This window comes from Talpa occidentalis, unplaced genomic scaffold, assembly GCF_014898055.3.
Source record: "Talpa occidentalis isolate TD23 unplaced genomic scaffold, MPIMG_talOcc4v2.1 talOcc4.8, whole genome shotgun sequence".
Lineage (NCBI taxonomy): Eukaryota > Metazoa > Chordata > Mammalia > Eulipotyphla > Talpidae > Talpa > Talpa occidentalis.
Window position 1 is genome coordinate 104,104,637 of NW_023605194.1, and position 19,699 is coordinate 104,124,335.

General features: G+C 36.6%; 1 protein-coding gene across 5 annotated transcripts in view; it reads right to left on the reverse strand.

Annotated features, from left to right (window-relative positions):
• Nucleotides 1-1,961: 1,961 nt before the first annotated feature.
• Nucleotides 1,962-19,699, reverse strand: part of RBM46 (RNA binding motif protein 46) — a 36,120-nt gene continuing 18,382 nt past the window's right edge. For 2 of the 5 annotated variants that reach the window (XM_037496895.1, XM_037496896.2), the window contains exon 5: nucleotides 8,676-9,625. In XM_037496895.1, the coding sequence (XP_037352792.1) occupies nucleotides 9,426-9,625 (200 nt within the window). In that variant the 3' untranslated portion in view covers nucleotides 8,676-9,425. Of the gene's footprint in view, nucleotides 1,982-8,675; nucleotides 10,678-17,766; nucleotides 17,827-19,699 lie in introns of those variants that run through there. The other 3 variants (XM_037496899.1, XM_037496897.1, XM_037496900.1) reach the window with 3 other exon arrangements.

Consider the following 19,699-nt stretch of genomic DNA (forward strand, 5'->3'; position numbering starts at 1 on the left):
AACTTATATATGCATATAAGTCATATAAATATAAGTATAATATATATTTATATTATATATCTGTTATTTATAGTGTATAATATTTAGAGTGCACATATATAAAATATACATAAATATTACATATATTAGTATATAAATAATATTTCTATATTATATATGACACATTTATGTAATATATAGTATAATAGATAAATATATATAAATTTTTAATATATAAAATTACATATATAAAATTGCATTAGAACAGACCAACACACCGTTGTTATTAAGCATTTGATAGTTTGAAATGTACATACATATATATGGTTATCAGAAAACCATCAATTATCAAAAAATGTATTCAAACTATTAATTTTTTAAGAGTTTTTTTTTAAAGATTTATTTATTTATTTATACAAGCACTGGGTACAGTCAGAAGCGCGGGAGGGTGAGAGAATTCACCAGAGCCAGAGCGGGGAGCAGAGCAGGCAGAAGGACCGAAGTACACTGCTGAGGGGAGCAGCGGGCGGCAGGAGAGGTCTGTGAGCCATGTGGGACCCTTGCCCACAGCCGGGGATCGAACCGGTGCTACAGAGGCTGCTACAGAGGCTGCTACAGAGGCTGTTACAGAGGCTGCAGGCAGCTTCGCAGCCCAGAGCTCAACCGCTGCACCACTGGGGAAGCCCCAAACTATTAATTTAAATAAAAGGAGGTGAAGCTATGAAACTTCAGATTCACTTTACGAAATTGTTTTCCTTACAAGAACTTCAGTAATAAACATGATGTTTACAGCAGAATACACATGCACACTGCTATTGCCAGGGTAAAACTAATAAATCAAGGGATTAAAACAGATGTTAAAGCTTAATCTTTTGATCTTTAATCCAGGCACTCAGTAGCTATTTTTTCTTTATCACCTTTGACCTTTGTTATTTTGCTTCTATCAAAGTTCAAAATCACATACACACGGAACACTATTCAGCAATCAAAATAGATAAACACATACCATTCACGCAATGTGGATGGAGCTGGAAGGAATAATGCTCAGTGAAATAAGCCAGAAGGAAAAGAAAAATATCGGATGGTTTCACCTTTAGGAGGAATATAGGGAAACAAATAAGGGATGGGGAAAAAAAGAGACAGAACTTGCAGGAAACTATAAATGAGAGCCATTCAGCAGGGGAGGGGGAGGGAGTATAAAAGCAGGGGAGAGAAGAGCACGAGAGACTACGGTGATGGGGTGCGGGTTACTTGGTGGTGGGAATTTTATAGGGACAACCCCTGAGAGGAGAAATCAAACATTGTACAAAAATGAACAATGATGTAAAAAATATATTTTTTAAAATACATATATAACATATAATATATATATATATTATAAAATATAGAATTTTAAAATCTCCAAAGTAAATAAGAAGACAAAAGAACAAAGATAAGCAAAGCACCAGGGGATGGAAAAACAAAGATGCCAGAGAGCAAAACAGCATCAGGGCTTCCATTTGCAAAGAAATGGAGCCCCAATTGGCATTTCATCAACTGAGATGTGCTTAATGCAAATCTTGTTCCTTAATTAACTTGTACCTAAATTACATAATGAACCCTGTCTGGGATATGAATGTATAATCAAAAGCTTTTTCATGGGTTCCATACGTAAGTGCTTAGAGTCCATCCCAACCATCAGCAAGGGGAATTCATGTGGGATTGTGGAATTTTGACTTGGGCCCTGAAATGAAAAGATGAAATGTTCTATGATAACAGGAACAGTATCTCAATGGGAAATGATACTTATGAGAAGAATTTAAAAGAGAAGTAAGCTTGGAATAGCTATTTGTAACTATCACAGTTGTTTTTATTATTATTATTATTATTATTATTATTATTATTATGTTCAGTTCCCTTCCCAGCCCATTAACTCAATTCTTAGTGTGTACTGGCTCTGACTGATAATGGCAAAAATAAACTCATTCACCTGTCAGTATTCACCCGAGGGATTTCCAAAACCCTGCAAAAGAAGATAGTTGTAGTTGTTACTTCAGAGAGAAGCTGTTTTTATGTTGAGTCTTTTTACTGTGTTCTAGATGCTAAGAAAACATTTTTACACAGTTTTTTCCCCTCCACCAAACCACATATGGCCAGTACCCCATCTGCCTCCCTCCCACACCATCCTCCCTTCCCCCTATTCCCTCCAATAACCATTATCTTTTTCTTTTTCTTTTTTTTTTTTTGCTAAGTTCAAGTTTTATTCCTTCTATTCTTTGTTTATTAGTGTTTTTATGGTATTTATATTCAACAGATGAGTGAAACCATCTGATATCTTGTCTTTCACTTTTTGAGGGTTTTCACTCAATACAATTACCTCAGAGCCCATCTATTTTGTCCCAGATGTTACCTTTATCTTTCTTCACAGCTGTGTAATATTTAAAAAGTTACCTCAACAAAAATTTACTGAACAAATAACTGGCACTAGTAAGGAGTGAATAAATGTTAGCTACTCACACAAGGAAACAGGGTATAAACGAGGGTGTGGATGTAGGATATAAATAAGACAGCACTAAGTTGGACCCTAGTATTACTGTGCGTGACTCCTTGCCATTCAGACAATAATAGTTACTTATTTTCCCCCTACCCTTTATCCCCGCCCCCCAACATTCCTGATTATGCATGGAATTGAATTTGCAGAATTGAATTAGGCCCTGTACCTGGTGGCACTGCAAAAATCCCCCAAATGGAATTCTCGTTATTTAGAGGTGACACTGGCTCTATCAAAAACAACAGGTTACAATTTTATGAAGTCAACAAGCCCTGGAGTGTAAAAATCTTCTGGTATGAACTTAACATGGAATAACATGTTCAGACTGCGAACACAGCATATGGCAAAATTATGGACTGAATATCTCACGTATTCTCATGGCCTTTGCTTATGACCGGGTGTATCTTGCTAACTCTTTAGACATACCAACAAATTAAAGCAGGTGCCCAGTTATTCTTTTTTGATTCTGTGGACCACCAAGAACTAGCTCTGCAATAAATAGCATACAATCCTCAACTAAGGTTGACTGATGGTAACACTTTTTTTTTTTAAATCGTGGATGAACAGAAATGGTTTTACTGAAGAAAAAATGTGCACATTGGCCTTTTACATGGCTAGCTACATTTAGGAACCTTCTGAAAGCAGGGCAAATTGTTGTTCTCTGCCACTCAGTGCCCAGTAGGAAACATTCTAACTTTCAAATAATAAGATGTGAAACTTACAGGATTTTTCATTTTCTATATTGACAGTTTAAGCTCTGAGGGGTGGCAGCTGTCTGCCCACCTGTGCCTATGCAGGTGTTTCTATTTTTCCTTTATCTTTTCCTAATAAGCCTGTCCTTTTAAAATATAAAATAAAATTGAAAATAAAAATAAACTGGGGTAATTTATGCCTGTAAGTGCGTGCATGTTCACTGAGGATGATGGATCTTTTAAAATTCAATTCTACATTATCGATCTGATAATGAACAAGATTAAAATACAGCAGAAATTATAGTCCATTTTACATTCTACATACATATTATACAATGCTCAACTAAGATTTACTCTTTTGAATTCCTTTTTCAATTAAAAAAAGATAGAATTATCCTCTACCCAAGAAAACTAGAATAAGGACTCAAGCGGGTGATATATTTTCAACTTTTCATTTGTAAAAGCAATTGCATTTACTAAGCCAGGTTGCTGACATTGCAGGTTTTTTTCCCTCATAAGCTGGAAGATGTCTCCCCCTGCAGGATAATTGAGGTAATGTCTCGAGCTGTTGGGAGGAACAAGTCATTTTTGGAACAAGTCATTTTTGCCCGGGTTGGAGGGGTGGAGGGTGGCACTGGCCTCCCCTGAGGACAACTTGGGAGAGAAGGAACTAACGTGCATCCTTTTGCATAAATCTTCACCAGAGTAGGTGAAGAGGGCATGTTCATTGTTTTCTCCTTCCCACATGCCTCAAACAGTAAGTAGCACGAAGCAGGCCATATCCTCCTGTTCCCATAGATAGCTAGGGGTCCGAGGGGTCGGTGATCCCCAAGGAGACGGTGAGGTAAGTAGCTTGTGAATAATTCCTACAATGCAGCCATCTGGGGAAGGGGGAAGATGTGGCCCGCCTGACGCCCAGGTACACCCGAAGTACAGCTACACTAGGGCAGTGGCCTCGAATGACACCTGGATGCCTTAGTGCCGTGTCCACATGGCAGAAGGAAAAGGGGGAATCGCAATCCAGCTGTTTTGGGAGAGATGCTGGCTGGGGAGCTCTGCTGTTGTTGACCGAAGGGTTCCAGCCCACCCTGGGTGGGGGTGGGGGGAGCGATACTGGAAAAGCACTCCCAGAGCCAGGACCGCTACACCCGGGAGCAAGGGTTCACCGCCCACCCCAGGCGACAGGATGGTGGGTGAGACGGGCCCACGCAGATGCTTTTAGCCAAGACCTGAATCTCCCGCAGATCTTGGTTAAAAGCTAGAAGGGATCATGCTCAGCCAAGTAAGTCAGAAAGAAAAAGAAAAATACCGGATGGTCTCACTCATAGCAGGAATTTAGAAAACTTAAATAAGGGACCAGGAAAAAGACTAATTAATAGAGTAAAAATCAAAATCAACAAGCGACTATAAACCAAAGACACACGGGGGGGGGGAGGGGAGAGGAAGGACTAGGGTCAAAATAAGGGGGGGTGCAATTGTATGGGGAATATAACCAAAATGATAATGCATACATTGTGAAAAGATGAAAAATGATGTAAGAATTATATAAAATAAAATATTAATTAAAAAAAAAAAGCTCATCCTCCAGATTCCTCAAGAAGGCTGAGAAGAATAATCAGATTTCCCAAGTGGAGAGGGGTTGCTAGGGGTTGTATGCCCTTATTTTCTAGCTTCATTTGTACTGCAAGATTCTGAATTTTCCTCTTGCTTTTTCCCCCTCCTTCGCCACCTAGAATCCAGAGGACCTGTCCAGCTCTCATCACTTCCCTCCCGGAAGTACAGCCTTTCCAGGGCTGCTTGCACATGCCAGGATTTTTTCTTTCCTTTCAGTCAGGGTAGACTTTCTGCTAGCTCAGCCCTAGGCCCTCCACTCCTGCTTTCTAGTTTTCCAGATCCCTCAAGACACCCTTTGCGCTCCACAAAGGTTTGTATCAAAAACTAAAAAAAAAAATAACTTCTGAAACTTGATGTCCATATTTATTTTTAGGCACAAGGAGTTTGCAAATTGTAGTGATCTCCAGTTATGCTGAAGTTGTGGTCCCTATGGGGGTTTCTTTTGTCAGTGTTCTGTGTAGTTTCTGGAGGATGTATAGCAGACAAGCTTTCATGACTTCCATTATCATTAGAACACAGGGTTCGAAATACTTTTTCTCTCAGCCAACTGATCTTAGGAAGTCTACATAGAGAAGAGATTGAGTAAGGATGGCAGTACCGACAGAGACCTCCAGACTGGACGCGTTCAACTTTACGTGATCAAGTAATACCCAGTTCACCCAGTCACTAGCTCAAAGAGGTTTCTTAGAAGGACGTGAATTATTTGCCTAAGATAATGTCTTTTTAAAAAAAAAAATATTTTTATACAAGAATTGGGGTACAGGCCAGGGATGAGGGGGTGAGAGGATTCACCCAAAGACAGAGCGGGGAACAGAACAGGCAGATTGACCGAAGTACACTGCTGAGGGGAGCAGGGGGCAAGACAGGAGAGGTCTGTCCCACCTGTGGATTTCTCCCTGGCCTGCCGGGAATCAAACTCATGCTGCAGAGGCTGCGGATTGCTTCATAGGCTGCCTCTTAATCCCTGCGCCACCAGGGAGGCCCTGAGATAATGTCTTTTTTGCAAACCTTAGGGCCTTCACTGGGTTTTTCCTACCAGAGATTATACATGCTTCTTACATTATAATTAGACACACATTTCAAGTACATTGGACCCACTAAGTCCAGATGGTTAACTGCATATCTGCGTGCACTACTGTGTTTACCCCCTGGGTTTATCTTGATCTGGATTCCTGCTCAGAAACCACTGAAGCTTCTGGGAATTGAGTAAATAATCAGATTGTGGTTCACTAGAGAGCATCGTTTTGTTTCTGAGAACATTTCTTTTTACTTAAAAAAAAGAGAAAAATTTATCATTGCTTTTTGCATATCCACCTGCAGTTGTTATGTGCAAAAATAAGCAAATGTTTTCTCCCTCTTTACTCAAAATACAGTATTACATACTCAAAATACAGTATTAGACACGTATTTGTAAACCTTGTTCTTTTTCACCTAACATCTCTTTTAAGATCAGAAGAGCACCCTCATTCTCTTTTTGTACAACAGCATCCACCAACACATTTTATTTAATCAGCCTCCTCATAATGGGTATTTGTGTTACAAACAATGTTTCAATGAACAGCCCTTTCACATATATCACTTTACACACACATGCAAATATATCCCAGAACTCCTAGGGCAAAAGAATCAACTATTTGTAAATTTGATCATAGCCACCAGATTATTCTTTATATGAATTATACCAATACATAATCCCACCTGCAATGCCTAAGAATTGTCATTTACTTGAAAGCTTAAGAAGTCAAACTTCTGAATTTCTGCATTTAATTTGCATGTGTAAGATAAACCCTATTTTGAACACTTAAGGAATCTCTGTCTCTGCTTAGGTCATACATCTTATCCCCCCTTTTCTCGAGAGGATGGTCCTTTCCCCCTTGTTACCTAGAAATATTCACTTAATTAGCCCTTTGCAATTTGCAATTATTGTTCAGTTGTTTCTTTTGACATAACCCATGGTACTTTTTCCCTACAGCTACCTTTTCTATTACGGCCTCTAGATTTCATGGCATTGTTAGTGAAATCATTTCCATTCTAACACTTAAAGAATTACATAAATAAGGTTAAATATTCTAGGTAGGCTTCTTGATCTGCTTACAAGGGATTTTATGCAAGATGGATCATGGCCAAATGGGACATACTGCATATCTCAGCCATTGTCTCTTGCACAAAGTTGGGGAGGATTTGACAAAGAGCTCTCTTTAAAATGGTTTCTCTGGCCATTGAACCCTGTCACATAGCTACGAGACTTATTAATAAGGGTTTATAATCAAGTGACATGGTAAGACCTCATTCAACTCAAAGACCTTATACAGCCTATGCTCTAAGAATAAAAGCAGCAAATGAGTATGCCATCTTCACAAGCTGCAATGCACTATGAATAAAATTAACTGCTCATCCATTAATGTTATAGAAAGTGATGATATAATGTACTGATTTCTGTAGTTCTGGTTAAAGGAAGCAGAAGAGATGAAAAACTGGTATAAACACTGCATTTTTTATATAATGATACCCAAATAATAACAGCTACCATCTGTATACCTTCTCTTTGCTAGGTATTATGCCTTTCATATTATACAGTATGTATCACCATTTATAGATGTGAAAACTATGATTCAGCATCAAGTTTCAAGGAGCTGTTACTTGGCAGAAGCAGTAATCAAACCTAAAACCAAACCTTCCTGTTTCTCATTATATTATTATGAACCTCCAAACACACTTTTTTTTTTTTTTTTCAAAGTGAAAAAGCTACATGGAAACTAACTATGATGATTTGGGCCATTCCAAATGTTTCTATAAAAAAAAAATTACATGTGTTTATTTTTCATCTGGAGTCTGAGTCACTTCTATATCCCAAGGGGTATTACCATAGTAGTTGACAAAACAAACACTCATTATATGTTTGCTGAAGGAGAGATAATGAACCTGTAAGTCATGGTAATTAAATTTGAAAAATCTATGTAATTTAAACAGTTATGTCAGGGAAAAAATTAATGCTGGATATAGTGTCTATGTTCATTTAAAGTACAAAATCTAAGGCAGCAACCTGGAAAGTTAACTACTGCACATGGTCATATGGAATGAACCTTCTTTAGAGTACAAAATCTGAGACTAATTTACATATAACTTTTGCTGGAAAGTTAAAGAGAAATAACTGCAATCATTTCCAATTCGATGTATGCAAATTCTTCGTCCCCATACAATTACACAATGAGTTGATTAACAAAGTTATGTCTGGTTTCTAAGAGTGGAAATATTTCTGTCTCTGATTATCAATTATGTGAGCCATCATTAGAAACTCATTATAAATGAATACTAAAAAAACTATTAATAGTCAAATCACCTGGATCCATTAATCATTCATAAATGAAAGGGTTGGAAACCTCACTGGCTTCATATTTCTATTGGCCCCTAAAAAGGTCTTTTGTTACTCCCTTTTTTTAAAAAAAGATTTTTTTATTTATGCATACAAGAGCTAGGGTGTAGGTTAGAGTTGTGGGGGGTGAAAGGATACACCAGAGACAGAGTGGAGAGCAGAACAGGTGGATTGACTGAAATACACTGCTGAAGGGAGCAGCAGGTGAGACAGGAGAGTTCTGATGCGCCATGTAGGTCACCTCCCTGTCCTGTCCGGGTATGGAACTCGCTGTAGTGGCTGCGAATAGCTTTATAGTGCTGAGACTTAACCAGGGAGGCCCTTCTGTTAGTGTTTTATGCAACTAACAATTTTCTGTCTGCAACATCCTGTTTTGGAAGCCACTTAAAGTACGATGGCGTAACTAGAATGGGAAATTGTTCTCAAGTAAAGTCAAACTGTGAGTTAATATTTTTGTGCATACTAATAAAAATCAAACACACGCACATTAGAAGCATCATATTTAATGTCAAAGAATTTGAATTCAAGTACAAAAATTAACACATGATTTCAACATTAAAAAACCGTAACAATTATTATTCAAACAACTATACAGTGAATATCAAAAACACAAATGAAGCATAACTATAAAAACTTTAAATACATCAACATCAAAATTATAATTTATTCCTAGAACAAATAATTATGAACTAAAATATTTATAGTTATTTTCAAGGACCACAATGGTAGAGTGCTTTTCTTCAGTACTGCATAGAATCTGCCTGTTAATCTTTTTTGCCCTTCATTTCTTTTACATAATAGATGCTTCCAGGTAAATAACTCTTAATCTCTAGTACAGATAGTGATCCTTGGTAAGCAAATCTAGTGGACAACTGTCTGCAGATGTTTTTACTATTTGTGAAATGCTACTTAGCAAAATTATTATGAAAAAATTTAACATAAACTACTGGGTTCTACTGCTCACTCAGGAATTAGAAATATTTAAAATCCCAAAAGTTTTAAAAGAACAGTAGTTTGTTATACCTTTATCAAGTGAAACCACTGAATAACTTTTTAAACTTAGCATTTTTATAAGTTCAACAACTGAATTACTGTCTGAGTTATGTTTACTGTGTTGAAATAAATATATATTTATCACTTTAAAACCAAATATGCAAACCCGATTCTAAAATAAAACAGCATTTTAATTTGCATGCTTTACAAAGAAACTTTCATATCAATGTTTACAGTATTTTCTTCAGAAGAATGAGGCCTGATTGGAGATATATAGTCGCTGTCCAACATGGCTGCCATTAGCAAGTGATATTGTTGGTGACAAGGGATAGCTTGGATAAGAATAAGGCCTTGAAGTATAAGGAAGCACGCTGGGAGTCCCAGAAGAGAGGGTAGCACTAATAGGGGAAAGACTATTTATTGAGCTGCGACGAAAATTGTAGTCTGTAAATAAATATATGAACAATTATGCTGCACATCTTTGTGGATACAGATTTAATTCAAAGAGACAAAGCATTAAAACTATAATCACAATTTAACATAATGTTCTAAACATTCAAAATCCTGATAATACTATATTGCTGGTAAAGATTGTTTCAGCATTAACTGTACTGCAAATCAGTCAGTTCCTCTCACTGACACAATGCTTCAAAGATCTTACTAGAATGCATTCTTGGATAGCTATTGTTTTGTCTTTTTTTTTCTGATTACAGAAAATGAGAACCTCTGATTTCTCTTGCTCCACATGAAGCTTTTTTCAAATTTGGTTCTGACACTAAGAAAGAGTCCATGAAGAAAAGATAAAAATCAGTGAATTCATATTCGCTTTTTTGAAACTGCACTAGGCATGAAACCAGCAGAAACATTCACCCCTGGACTGCAAAAACACTTGGTGTAAACTAACTGTCCAATATTTCATTATTTAAATACTAATATAAACATTTATACAACTCAACACACCAATTTAACATTAGCATCCTACTAGTACCACAAAACTAAAATGAATCATCTTTATAAAATAAACTTTAGGAAACCATTATCAACTTACAGTAGAAAAAGACATGTACTAAACCAAATTATTTTTTAAAAAATATTTATAATTGAAATATTACTGTTACACAATAAACATTCATGTTATACACCAATAATTTCCTGCTTCATTAATTGCAATATTAATATAAGTGTATGAATATTAAAGACCAAATCTATAAATCCTGTACTTTCCAAAAACTCAACTATGTTCTTCAGTGTAGAATAAGCCAAAGATGTGACAAAAGAATATGATCATTTATAAATGTGATGGTGTTTCTAGGAATAGAAGAAAAGGAATTAGGTCATCTGATGTACAGGCAAAGTTTTTTTCCATATTTTCTGGTATTATAAGTTAAGCCTAAAACATTTGAGCATTAACTTTATGTTGTGATGGGACTTAATATTTAGCCAACAGGAATGAGATCAACTGCAGGAGAATAAGCTCAAGCAACATCAGAAAGGACCTAGTTAAGAAAAAAATGGAAAAAATAAAAATCAGTTAAATATAGGCTTAATTATAAGCATTGTAAAACTCTAATTAAAGTAATTTAATACACTTTCTATTTTTATGACTAGTAGCATGTGATTAACAAAATCAGCTTGCGCCGAAAGACATAAATACATTTAAATGACATGCAGTTCAAAGTATTCCTTATCCAATTTCAACTACTGACATCCATTTCAAATTGAAATTGGATAAGGAATTACTTTGATGTCATTTGTTTTTCTAAAGTCCAAAATAAAATAACTCCTGGTCCACCTCTTTTATGTTTTTCTCCTCCTAAAAGAGCCACTTTGCTTGATGGATTACGGTATGGAGTATAAACAGAAATCTTTGCTTCAAAAAACTTTCCTACCCTCTCCTCCTACACATTATTGCTCAAATACTGTCAATTCCTTATTAGCCATGTACCTAGGATTCAACTACCTCTTTTAAACTTTAACATTGTGATCGTAGACAACATTATTTAGAAGAGCAGATCTTTAAATAATTACACTTCTGTAGGGGGACATGCAGTTTTCAAAGAGAAATCCCTTTCACTTGGTTTATTTCCATTCAAGAGCTAATCAGTCTACTGTTTATGAACTAGGGATATCTCCAAGGGGCAGATTTAGAAAGGAGAGAGGCAAACAACTGGCCATTGGCATGGGCATAGGTCTAAAAATCTGCACTTCTGATCCCTACTGTAAATATTAAATTTAAAAAGAAACTAATCAACTACTATATTCTCACATTTTAAAGTAGGTTACATTAACTAAAAATTGCCTTACATGAGTTTGATACAGGATAAATCGGGGGAAAATTTTGCCTCAAATACTACAAAGACTAAGAAATAAAAGCTTCAGATGTTTAGAAGACTTTACAAGCATTTCAATAATATTTTTATTACAGCCTAAGACTCTAAGTGTATTTAGAAAGATAACTAGGTGATTAAAAAATACTACCAAACTTAAAATAACCAGTGAGCTAAACCTAGACATACCATGTTTTCCTAGCTCTAACTTATAATTTATAGATCGTAGAAAATAAATATCAGAAAATGACTGCTTTCTATGAGAGAACTAATAAGTTGAAATTCCTAGGACACACTTACTTGCCTACCCCTGGCTTTTCTTCCCAATGGATATCCTTAGCTCTTCAATCAATCCCACTGTTTCTGCCTCAGACTGGGATCTTCACTCCCCTTTCCCCGTCCAAGGGAAAGAATGATAGAGCTCATTTCAGAATTTCAGTTTTACACTATCATTTAAATGGCTTAACACTTCTCAAATCCAAGTACAACTTACGTACAATAAAATGCATATATCCAATGCGCTCACATCAGTGAGATTCGGTAATTTTAAAAGCCCATGTAACCAGAACCCAAGCGAGCTCCATCAACCCCAAGCTGCTTGTGTTCCAACAGCCCTTTTACGGGAGACAACCACTTTCTGATTTCTAGCACTACAACTTAGCTTTGACTGTTCTTGGACTTTGTAGAAAATGCATATTTAAAACTCTTTCTAGTGTCTAGCTTCTGTCTTTCAACACAACTTCTGAAATTATTCATGGTGGTTCCTTTTTATTGTTCAGTAGTATTCCGTTATAATTTATCGATAGATATTTGGGGTTGTCTCCAAATTTTGACTATTATGAAAAAGTTGTTATAAACACTCTTACTCAAGTCTTTTGCTGAGTATGTTTTCACATTTCTTTCGGGAAATCACTAGGAATGGAACTAGGTCATAGAACAGCTCTCCAGTGGTAAAACTTAGAACTTCTGTTGCTCCACAGTCTCCAAACATTGGAATTTCTTGTGTCTTTAATCACAGCTATTCCAGTGATGTGAAATGGCATGTCCTTTAGGTTTTAACTCATATTTCCCCTATGACTAAGAATGTGTTTATTATTGCTCATTTGAGCATCATCTATAGTAAAGCATCTGCTCAAGCTTTTTGAGCATTTTATTGGTTTTGTCTTTTCATTGTGGATATGAATTTTTTAACTAAAATTCTCTAAAAATCTTAAAGCAGGGGGCCTCCCCTGGTGGCACAGCGGTTGAGTGCTGGGCTGCGAGGCTGCCCGCAGCCTCTGCAGCGCCAGTTCGTTCCCCGGCCACCGGCAAGGGTCCCACAAATAAAAAAAAAAAAATCTTAAAGCAGGAACAGGTTGAGCTCTCAAAAGCCTATTCGTTCAAACTATCACTTTCAACTGAAGAATGACACGGAGAAGCCATGGTTGATTAGTGACTGTAGCATACATCTACAGCACTGATTGAATGAACAAGTTAAAAATAAGACCTTTTAATTCCTAAGAAAGTACAGTCATCACTCATTAATAAGAGGGCTATGTTCTGAGAAATAAGTCAAAAGGTGACTTTGTTGTCATTGTATGAATATCCTAGACCGTACTCAGAGAAACCTAGACATGATAGTCCACCACACACTATCCAGAAAACACACATGTGGCCCATTGTTCACCAAAAGGTCATTAAAGTGTGACAGCATTATTTTCACTTGACCAAGATTTTTCACCCTATTTCTCAAAACTGATTTGAGAGAAAGTATCTCAGTGCTGTGGGAATAGAACAGAAATAAAGTAGACAGAGCTCTCTACTGCCTGCTGCTTCTTGCACCTAGCTGCCCCCACTTCCTGTTTTAACCCACAGAACTCTGCATTCCCTGGTTTTATATACTAAATGTTTATGTAATTATTTCATAGAAAAGGCCCCTGACAAAGCAAACGAAAGTGTGAGATTTACCTGCTCTAATACAGCATAATGGATTATCAGAGAAAGCATTTGATCAACTTTTCAACAATGTCACACATCTTGAATGAATACAAACATTTTCATAGAATCACTCTGATCTATACAAAGACTAACAAATAGCTTCATGTTAAGTGCAAATCAATTCTAATCAAGAAATAATGTCTAAAAGGATCTCTGGATCCTAAAGGCTCTGACACTGTCTGGAATGGGCAGGGAAAGTGAGTGGTAACTGCACATCAGACAGAGCAGAGACTTGCTGCTCTGGACTATGCACTCTCCACCTGCCGTCAGTCCTGCTTCCGGAGTGAGCAGAATCTGGTTTCCCTCTCTCTGCCCACAACAGGCAACCTGGTGGTGAATACCACCAATGTGACTCTCCCTGAAAATCTAAGCAATGGATACAGATTGAATTACTCTGTGTCTCATTTTTGGTTTCTAATTTCACATCAGACCAAATACCCTGGGGTCCTCCAGCTGCTTTTCTGCTTCATATAAAAAGATGAAAATCCTTAATAAAGACTTTAAGGTGAATTTAGTTCTCATATTAATTTTCTTTTTCTTCTAATTTATTTCTGAACAAATACTCCCTATTTTCCACTAAAAAGTACATTCTTTATAACTGGTATTTTTCTTTTCCTTGTTAGCTATGAGAGTTCTACCTTTATGTCCAGACCATGGTTTTTCATGTATTTCTTTAAAAGATTTATTTATTTATTTATTTATTTATACAAGCACTGGGTACAGTCAGAAGTGCGGGAGGGTGAGAGAATTCACCCGAGCCAGAGCGGGGAACAGAACAGGCAGACCGACGAAATACACTGCTGAGGGGAGCAGCGGGTGAGACAGGAGAGGTCTGTCACGCCATGTGGGACCCTCACCAGTGGCCAGGGATCAAACCGGCGCTGCAAAGGCTTTGGGCAGCTTCACAGCCCAGCGCCCAACCGCTGCGCCACCGGGGAGGCCCATGTTCTACCTTTTGGATATAACACATAATGCTGCTAAGTAATATACATCTAAGATTTCGTACAGATATATGTTTTTGCTTCTCTTGGTAAATACCTAGGAATGGAATCGCTGGGCTATATAGTAACTCTATGCTTAGCATTTTTGAGGTATTGCTAAACTATTTTCCAAGGCAGCTATACCATTTATACTCCCACCAGCAGCATTTATGAGGGTAAAGCACAGGATATTTTGATCTATGAAACACATTTCTCAAATCTTTAATGCATATCTTAACTATTTCTTTAGATTTTTATGGAGTTGTTAAAATTTTTGAAAAAAATTTCATCATTTTGTCATTTTATTATTTTAATTTCTAACATTCAATAGCTATAATTGAAATAACTCAATAACTTTCTTTCACTGAATGAATTTTATCTGTTAAAAAAAAACTTTAACAGCACTATATATCCTCAGAGCATAAAGTATGGCTGGGTTCAAACAGAGAGATAAAAGATCATCTGTATTAGAATGTAAACAAAAGTCATCATTTATTATTTTGTACTTTCTATCCTAGTACAGTAAATCAAGCACAACTTTACAGCAAAGTAAAGACTTTTCAGAATTGTTAGTCATTAAGCAACTTATCTATGAAATTTTAAAGATACTTAAAAATCATTAACTAGAAAAGTAGTGCCCATAAATGTGATAATTCTGTAATGTGTTCCAATCAAAAGTAGCAATTGCATTTTTGGCTGGACCACATCAGTATCATAAAATGTATTGGCATTTTTACTTCACTTACTCTCTCTCTTATAAGCAAGGTAAAAGTCACGACTCCCAAATGAAAATACTCCCAGAGAGGTATTTTTATCCTCTACCTATTTTTTTCTATCAGGTAACTGACGGCAAAGGGCAAGGAGGAGACAGAAGTGACCGATGTTTCCCCAAAACTAGGCCCAGAGAGTAGCAGAGGTCAGTACTTCTGTGTCAGCATGATGCAGCAGGCTGCGAGCACAGAAACTTTAGCAATGGATGACTGGAAAGAATGAAATCATTGTCCGTAACTGCTTCCTTACAGAGCTGTAGTCGCTACATTCTCTATTTTCACTGTTATCTTTTATGCAGTTTTAGGGGGAAAATCATTTCATTTTTTGGTAAGATTTACTTATTTATTTTTGTGTAGAAGAACTGGGATGCAGGCCAGAGGTGCTGGAGGGTGAGAGGATCCACCAGAGACAGAGCCGGGAGCAGAACAGGCAGACTGATGAAACACACGGCTGAAGGGAGCAGCGGGCAAGACAGGAGAAGTCTGCCGCCGCCCTGTGGGCAGCCCCCCGGGCCGGGGATGTGGTGTCACCACTGAGACTCACCCCTGCGCCACTGGGGGGGGGGCATTTCCCCAAATATTGAATAATTGGGGTTTTAAATGATTTCTGTGAAACTAAGTGTGTGACAATGATCATCAGCATAGACTATCAGAGATCTTCACTCTAACTTAGCTAAAGATCAGAATTTGAACTTTCAAAAACAAGGGTCTAAAACTCTAGAAAATGCAAATTCATCTATGGTGACAGCAACCAGATATGTGGGGCCCAGCACAGAGGGCAGGAAGGGTTAGATTACAGCAGGGTAGAGGTGTTATTGCAGGGTGATGTCATTATTTTCTTCCTTGACTCTAGCATTTCACAGATGTATACAGATGTCAAAACTGATCAAAGTGCAGACCTAAATATATATATTTTATTGTACTTTGATTGTACCTCAATAAAGTTAGAGACAAAACCCTAAGTGTGTCTTTGGGTCAGTTTCAGTGTTTCACAAATTACATCTCATAAAAGTGCCTCAAAATAAGACTTAACCCTCCACCAAAAAGTCTTGGGAAAATTTTAGGAAAGACGGGTACAACAGTTAAACAAGTTGCTACTACAACTAGTCAAGATTCCACCATGCCTTATGATTTTCCAAGGGGAAAAGATAGTACAGTTTCCTAAACTTGTTTGATCTTAGAAACAATTATTTCGCTGAAAATCTTTGATTATTTTGGATGGAACTTTTAATGGGGATAATATGTACTAGGAAAACATTAAAAACAAAATAAGAAAATCCTTGAAATATGCTAGATGCAGAGATTATAAACTCAAATGTCTTCAAAATGCCAAGATGCAACAAAGCAAAAAAGAACTGAGAGGAACAAAAACAACAGAGGTCCAGTTACATGTACTGAAATTAAGCCTCATTGCTTTTCTTTAAAAAAATTGGAAGAGAACCAACCAACCACAACCAGGGCTTCCAGTTTGCTACCTTTGTACTAAGAGATTCATTAGGTCAAACTCTTCTTAATGCTAGTTTCTAATCATTTGCAAAGAAATACTACGACAGCAGAGTAGGAGAGCGAAATTTATGACCTGAGCTGCAGCAATCTAGGCTTCAGTAGAGCTTGAAAACCTTAGCTCACTTAGAAAAAATATTTGAGCAAAAGCGAAGATAAAAGTCTTAGAAGTGATTAGCAACTCTTTTCAAGCTTCCTTTCTATCAGTAAAAACAAGTCCCTTTAATTCAAAATTTGAATTACAAAAGTGTATAGAGAAGATAGTTCCGAAAAGAGCATCACAATCATGTACCTGAATTTTTATGCTAAGATTAAAATCTGTAATAAAACAATTATATGTCAAACATAACAAATATGTCTTTATCTGAAATATGAGTAACATAGATAACAGCTAGTATTTACTGAGCATGCACTTAAGAGCCAAAAATAACCATATAAGATCAGTACTATTTACTCCTTATATGGCCTCACAAGGCAAGTAGTATTTTCCTCTTTATCACGACGAAAACTGAGACACAGAAAGGTGAAGAAACAGAAGTTACTCAAGAACACAGAAGTAGTTCATGATTTGCTACCAAAAAAAAAAAAAATCACAACATTCTTTTTGCCTCCACATGTAAAGAGTTTGGATAGTAATCATCTTTACTCACACTACTATCTACTTTTAATTTCCTACTAAAGTTTATCCTTTTCAGTACCATGCTGAAAAAACTAAACAGTGAATCCTGGTTCAAATTATATCAATAGTAATTTTGGTTTAGTAAGTTCGAAAAAAAATTAAGCATTCCAATTTCAGATAAGTTTGAGAAATGCTGAAAAACCTACATATAACATAGTCACTCCATACCTTAAAATACTGTTTACATGAAATATGGAAACCAGTTTAATTTTTTACAACTTTGCTTAGTGAGTCTACGATTAACAAAGCTGTGATAACCAAAATATTTCACAAAGTATCACTGGAAAATTTATAACTGGCTTTCTGATACTAACTGTATCACTTAATATTCCTAAGATAATTTTCTTACCTGCTCATTTTCTCCAAATTCTTCTACATAGGTCCAGGCTGAAGAGATTGTGTTCCCTGTCTGTAAGCAGTGAAGACAGAAAAGAATTGAGACTTTAGATTGATGTTAACCCTATCTTGGAAGTGCATGGAATCCTTCTGATCAGTAAACAGGAAAATAAATTTAGAGGGGAAAAAAGCAAGTGACAAATAGTTATTTCTGAAGTTCTGTGAAGCTCAACCAAGAGAGCAGCATTTTGATACTTAAATAAAAAAATACAAGTTAATACATTATCAGAAAAAAACACATTGATTTTTCTGTACAAAACAGTTCTTATTTGTTTGTTTCTCCAAGAAGTACTGCACTGATGAAGATTTTTAAAAAATTTCTAAAAGTAAATAGCCAAAGAATCTAAGTGATTCTGTCTTAACAAGAGCTAGATGGATAAAATACTACTACTCTTGAAAATCATTTTGGTTGCTAACACCTAAACTTTATGAAGTCTAATTTAACTATATATAGTACAACTCTGGACATCCAGTCATTTTGATGCTATCTCTATATATGACTTAAACTTTTCTGGTAGATAGGTATATCTGACTCCATGCTAAGAAACTTGCATAAAGTCTGAACAAATGAAATGTCTGATGGTCCACATAAAGCCGTAGCTTTTATATAACCATTTTAAAGATTATAACTCAGGAAAAAAGTTACATTTTCTGATTTGTACTTACATGATAAAATAGGTAACTTTAATCAATTCTCTTGGAATTAGAAGAGACAGATGACTATTTAAAGCAAAAGTATTTATCTGAAAGCATGAGAATGACGAACAGTGAAGAGTGATCTCAAATCAAAGGAAACTCAAAGAGGTATGTGTATTTCCCCTAAAAACATTGGCTAATTCTGAAGAAGGATATGAGCCAAGGGAAGATGATAAAAGATAAAACTTCTAAGGATAGGAGAGCAAAATTTGGAGCTAAGGAGTAGATGAGGCATGTCTGACAAAAGTTGGAGCTGAAGAGCAGATGAGGCATGTCTGGAAATGAGTAAAAGTGAGTAAGAATTAGACCAACTTTAACAGAGATTAAATTCAACTTTAAATCTTTTTAATTCCTGTCTGGATTAATGCAGTCGAGGTTTGCCAGCCCCCTGGCCACTTTCTGCAGCAAAACTAAATCCCCTCTAGATAACAGCATGTAGCTTTTCAAATTTCTTTACATATTTTTCATATACACTATCTAGCATTCAAACAAAAACAATGAATCATATAAAGATATAAAACAATGTGACTGAAAAATCAAGTCATTAGTAATAGATACATAAAGAATTTGATAATATTGGGGGGGGGGGGCGGGAGGGGAAGGATTGGGGTCAGAATGGGGCGTTTGCAATTGTATGGGGGAATATAAAAATAAAATTTAATATTTTTAAAAAATAAATAAATAAATAAATATGTTATGTAGGAAAAAAAAAAAAAAAAAAGAATTTGATAATAGTTTTCAAAAATGGACATTAGAATAGTTATGCCTCTTGGGCCTCCCCGGTGGAGCAGCGGTTGAGCGCTGGGTTGCGAAGCAGCCCGCAGCCTCTGCAGCGCCAGTTCGATTCCCGGCTGCTCCCCGGCCACCAGAGGAGGGTCCCACATGGCGCGCGGACCTCTCCTGCCGCCTGCTGCTCCCCTCAGCAGTGTGCTTCGGTCCTTCTGCCTGCTCTGCTCCCTGCTCTGGTGAATTCTCTCACCCTCCCGCGCTTCTGACTGTACCCAGTGCTTGTATAAATAAATAAATAAATCTTTAAAAAAAAAAAAGAATAGTTATGCCTCTTATACTCAAGAAAATAAGAGACAAGAGAGAAAACTTTGGAGGAAAAATGTAAATAAAAAATGAGTCAGCACAATGGAATACTACTCAGCAATCAAAAAAGGTAAATTCATGCCATTCGCAGAAACATG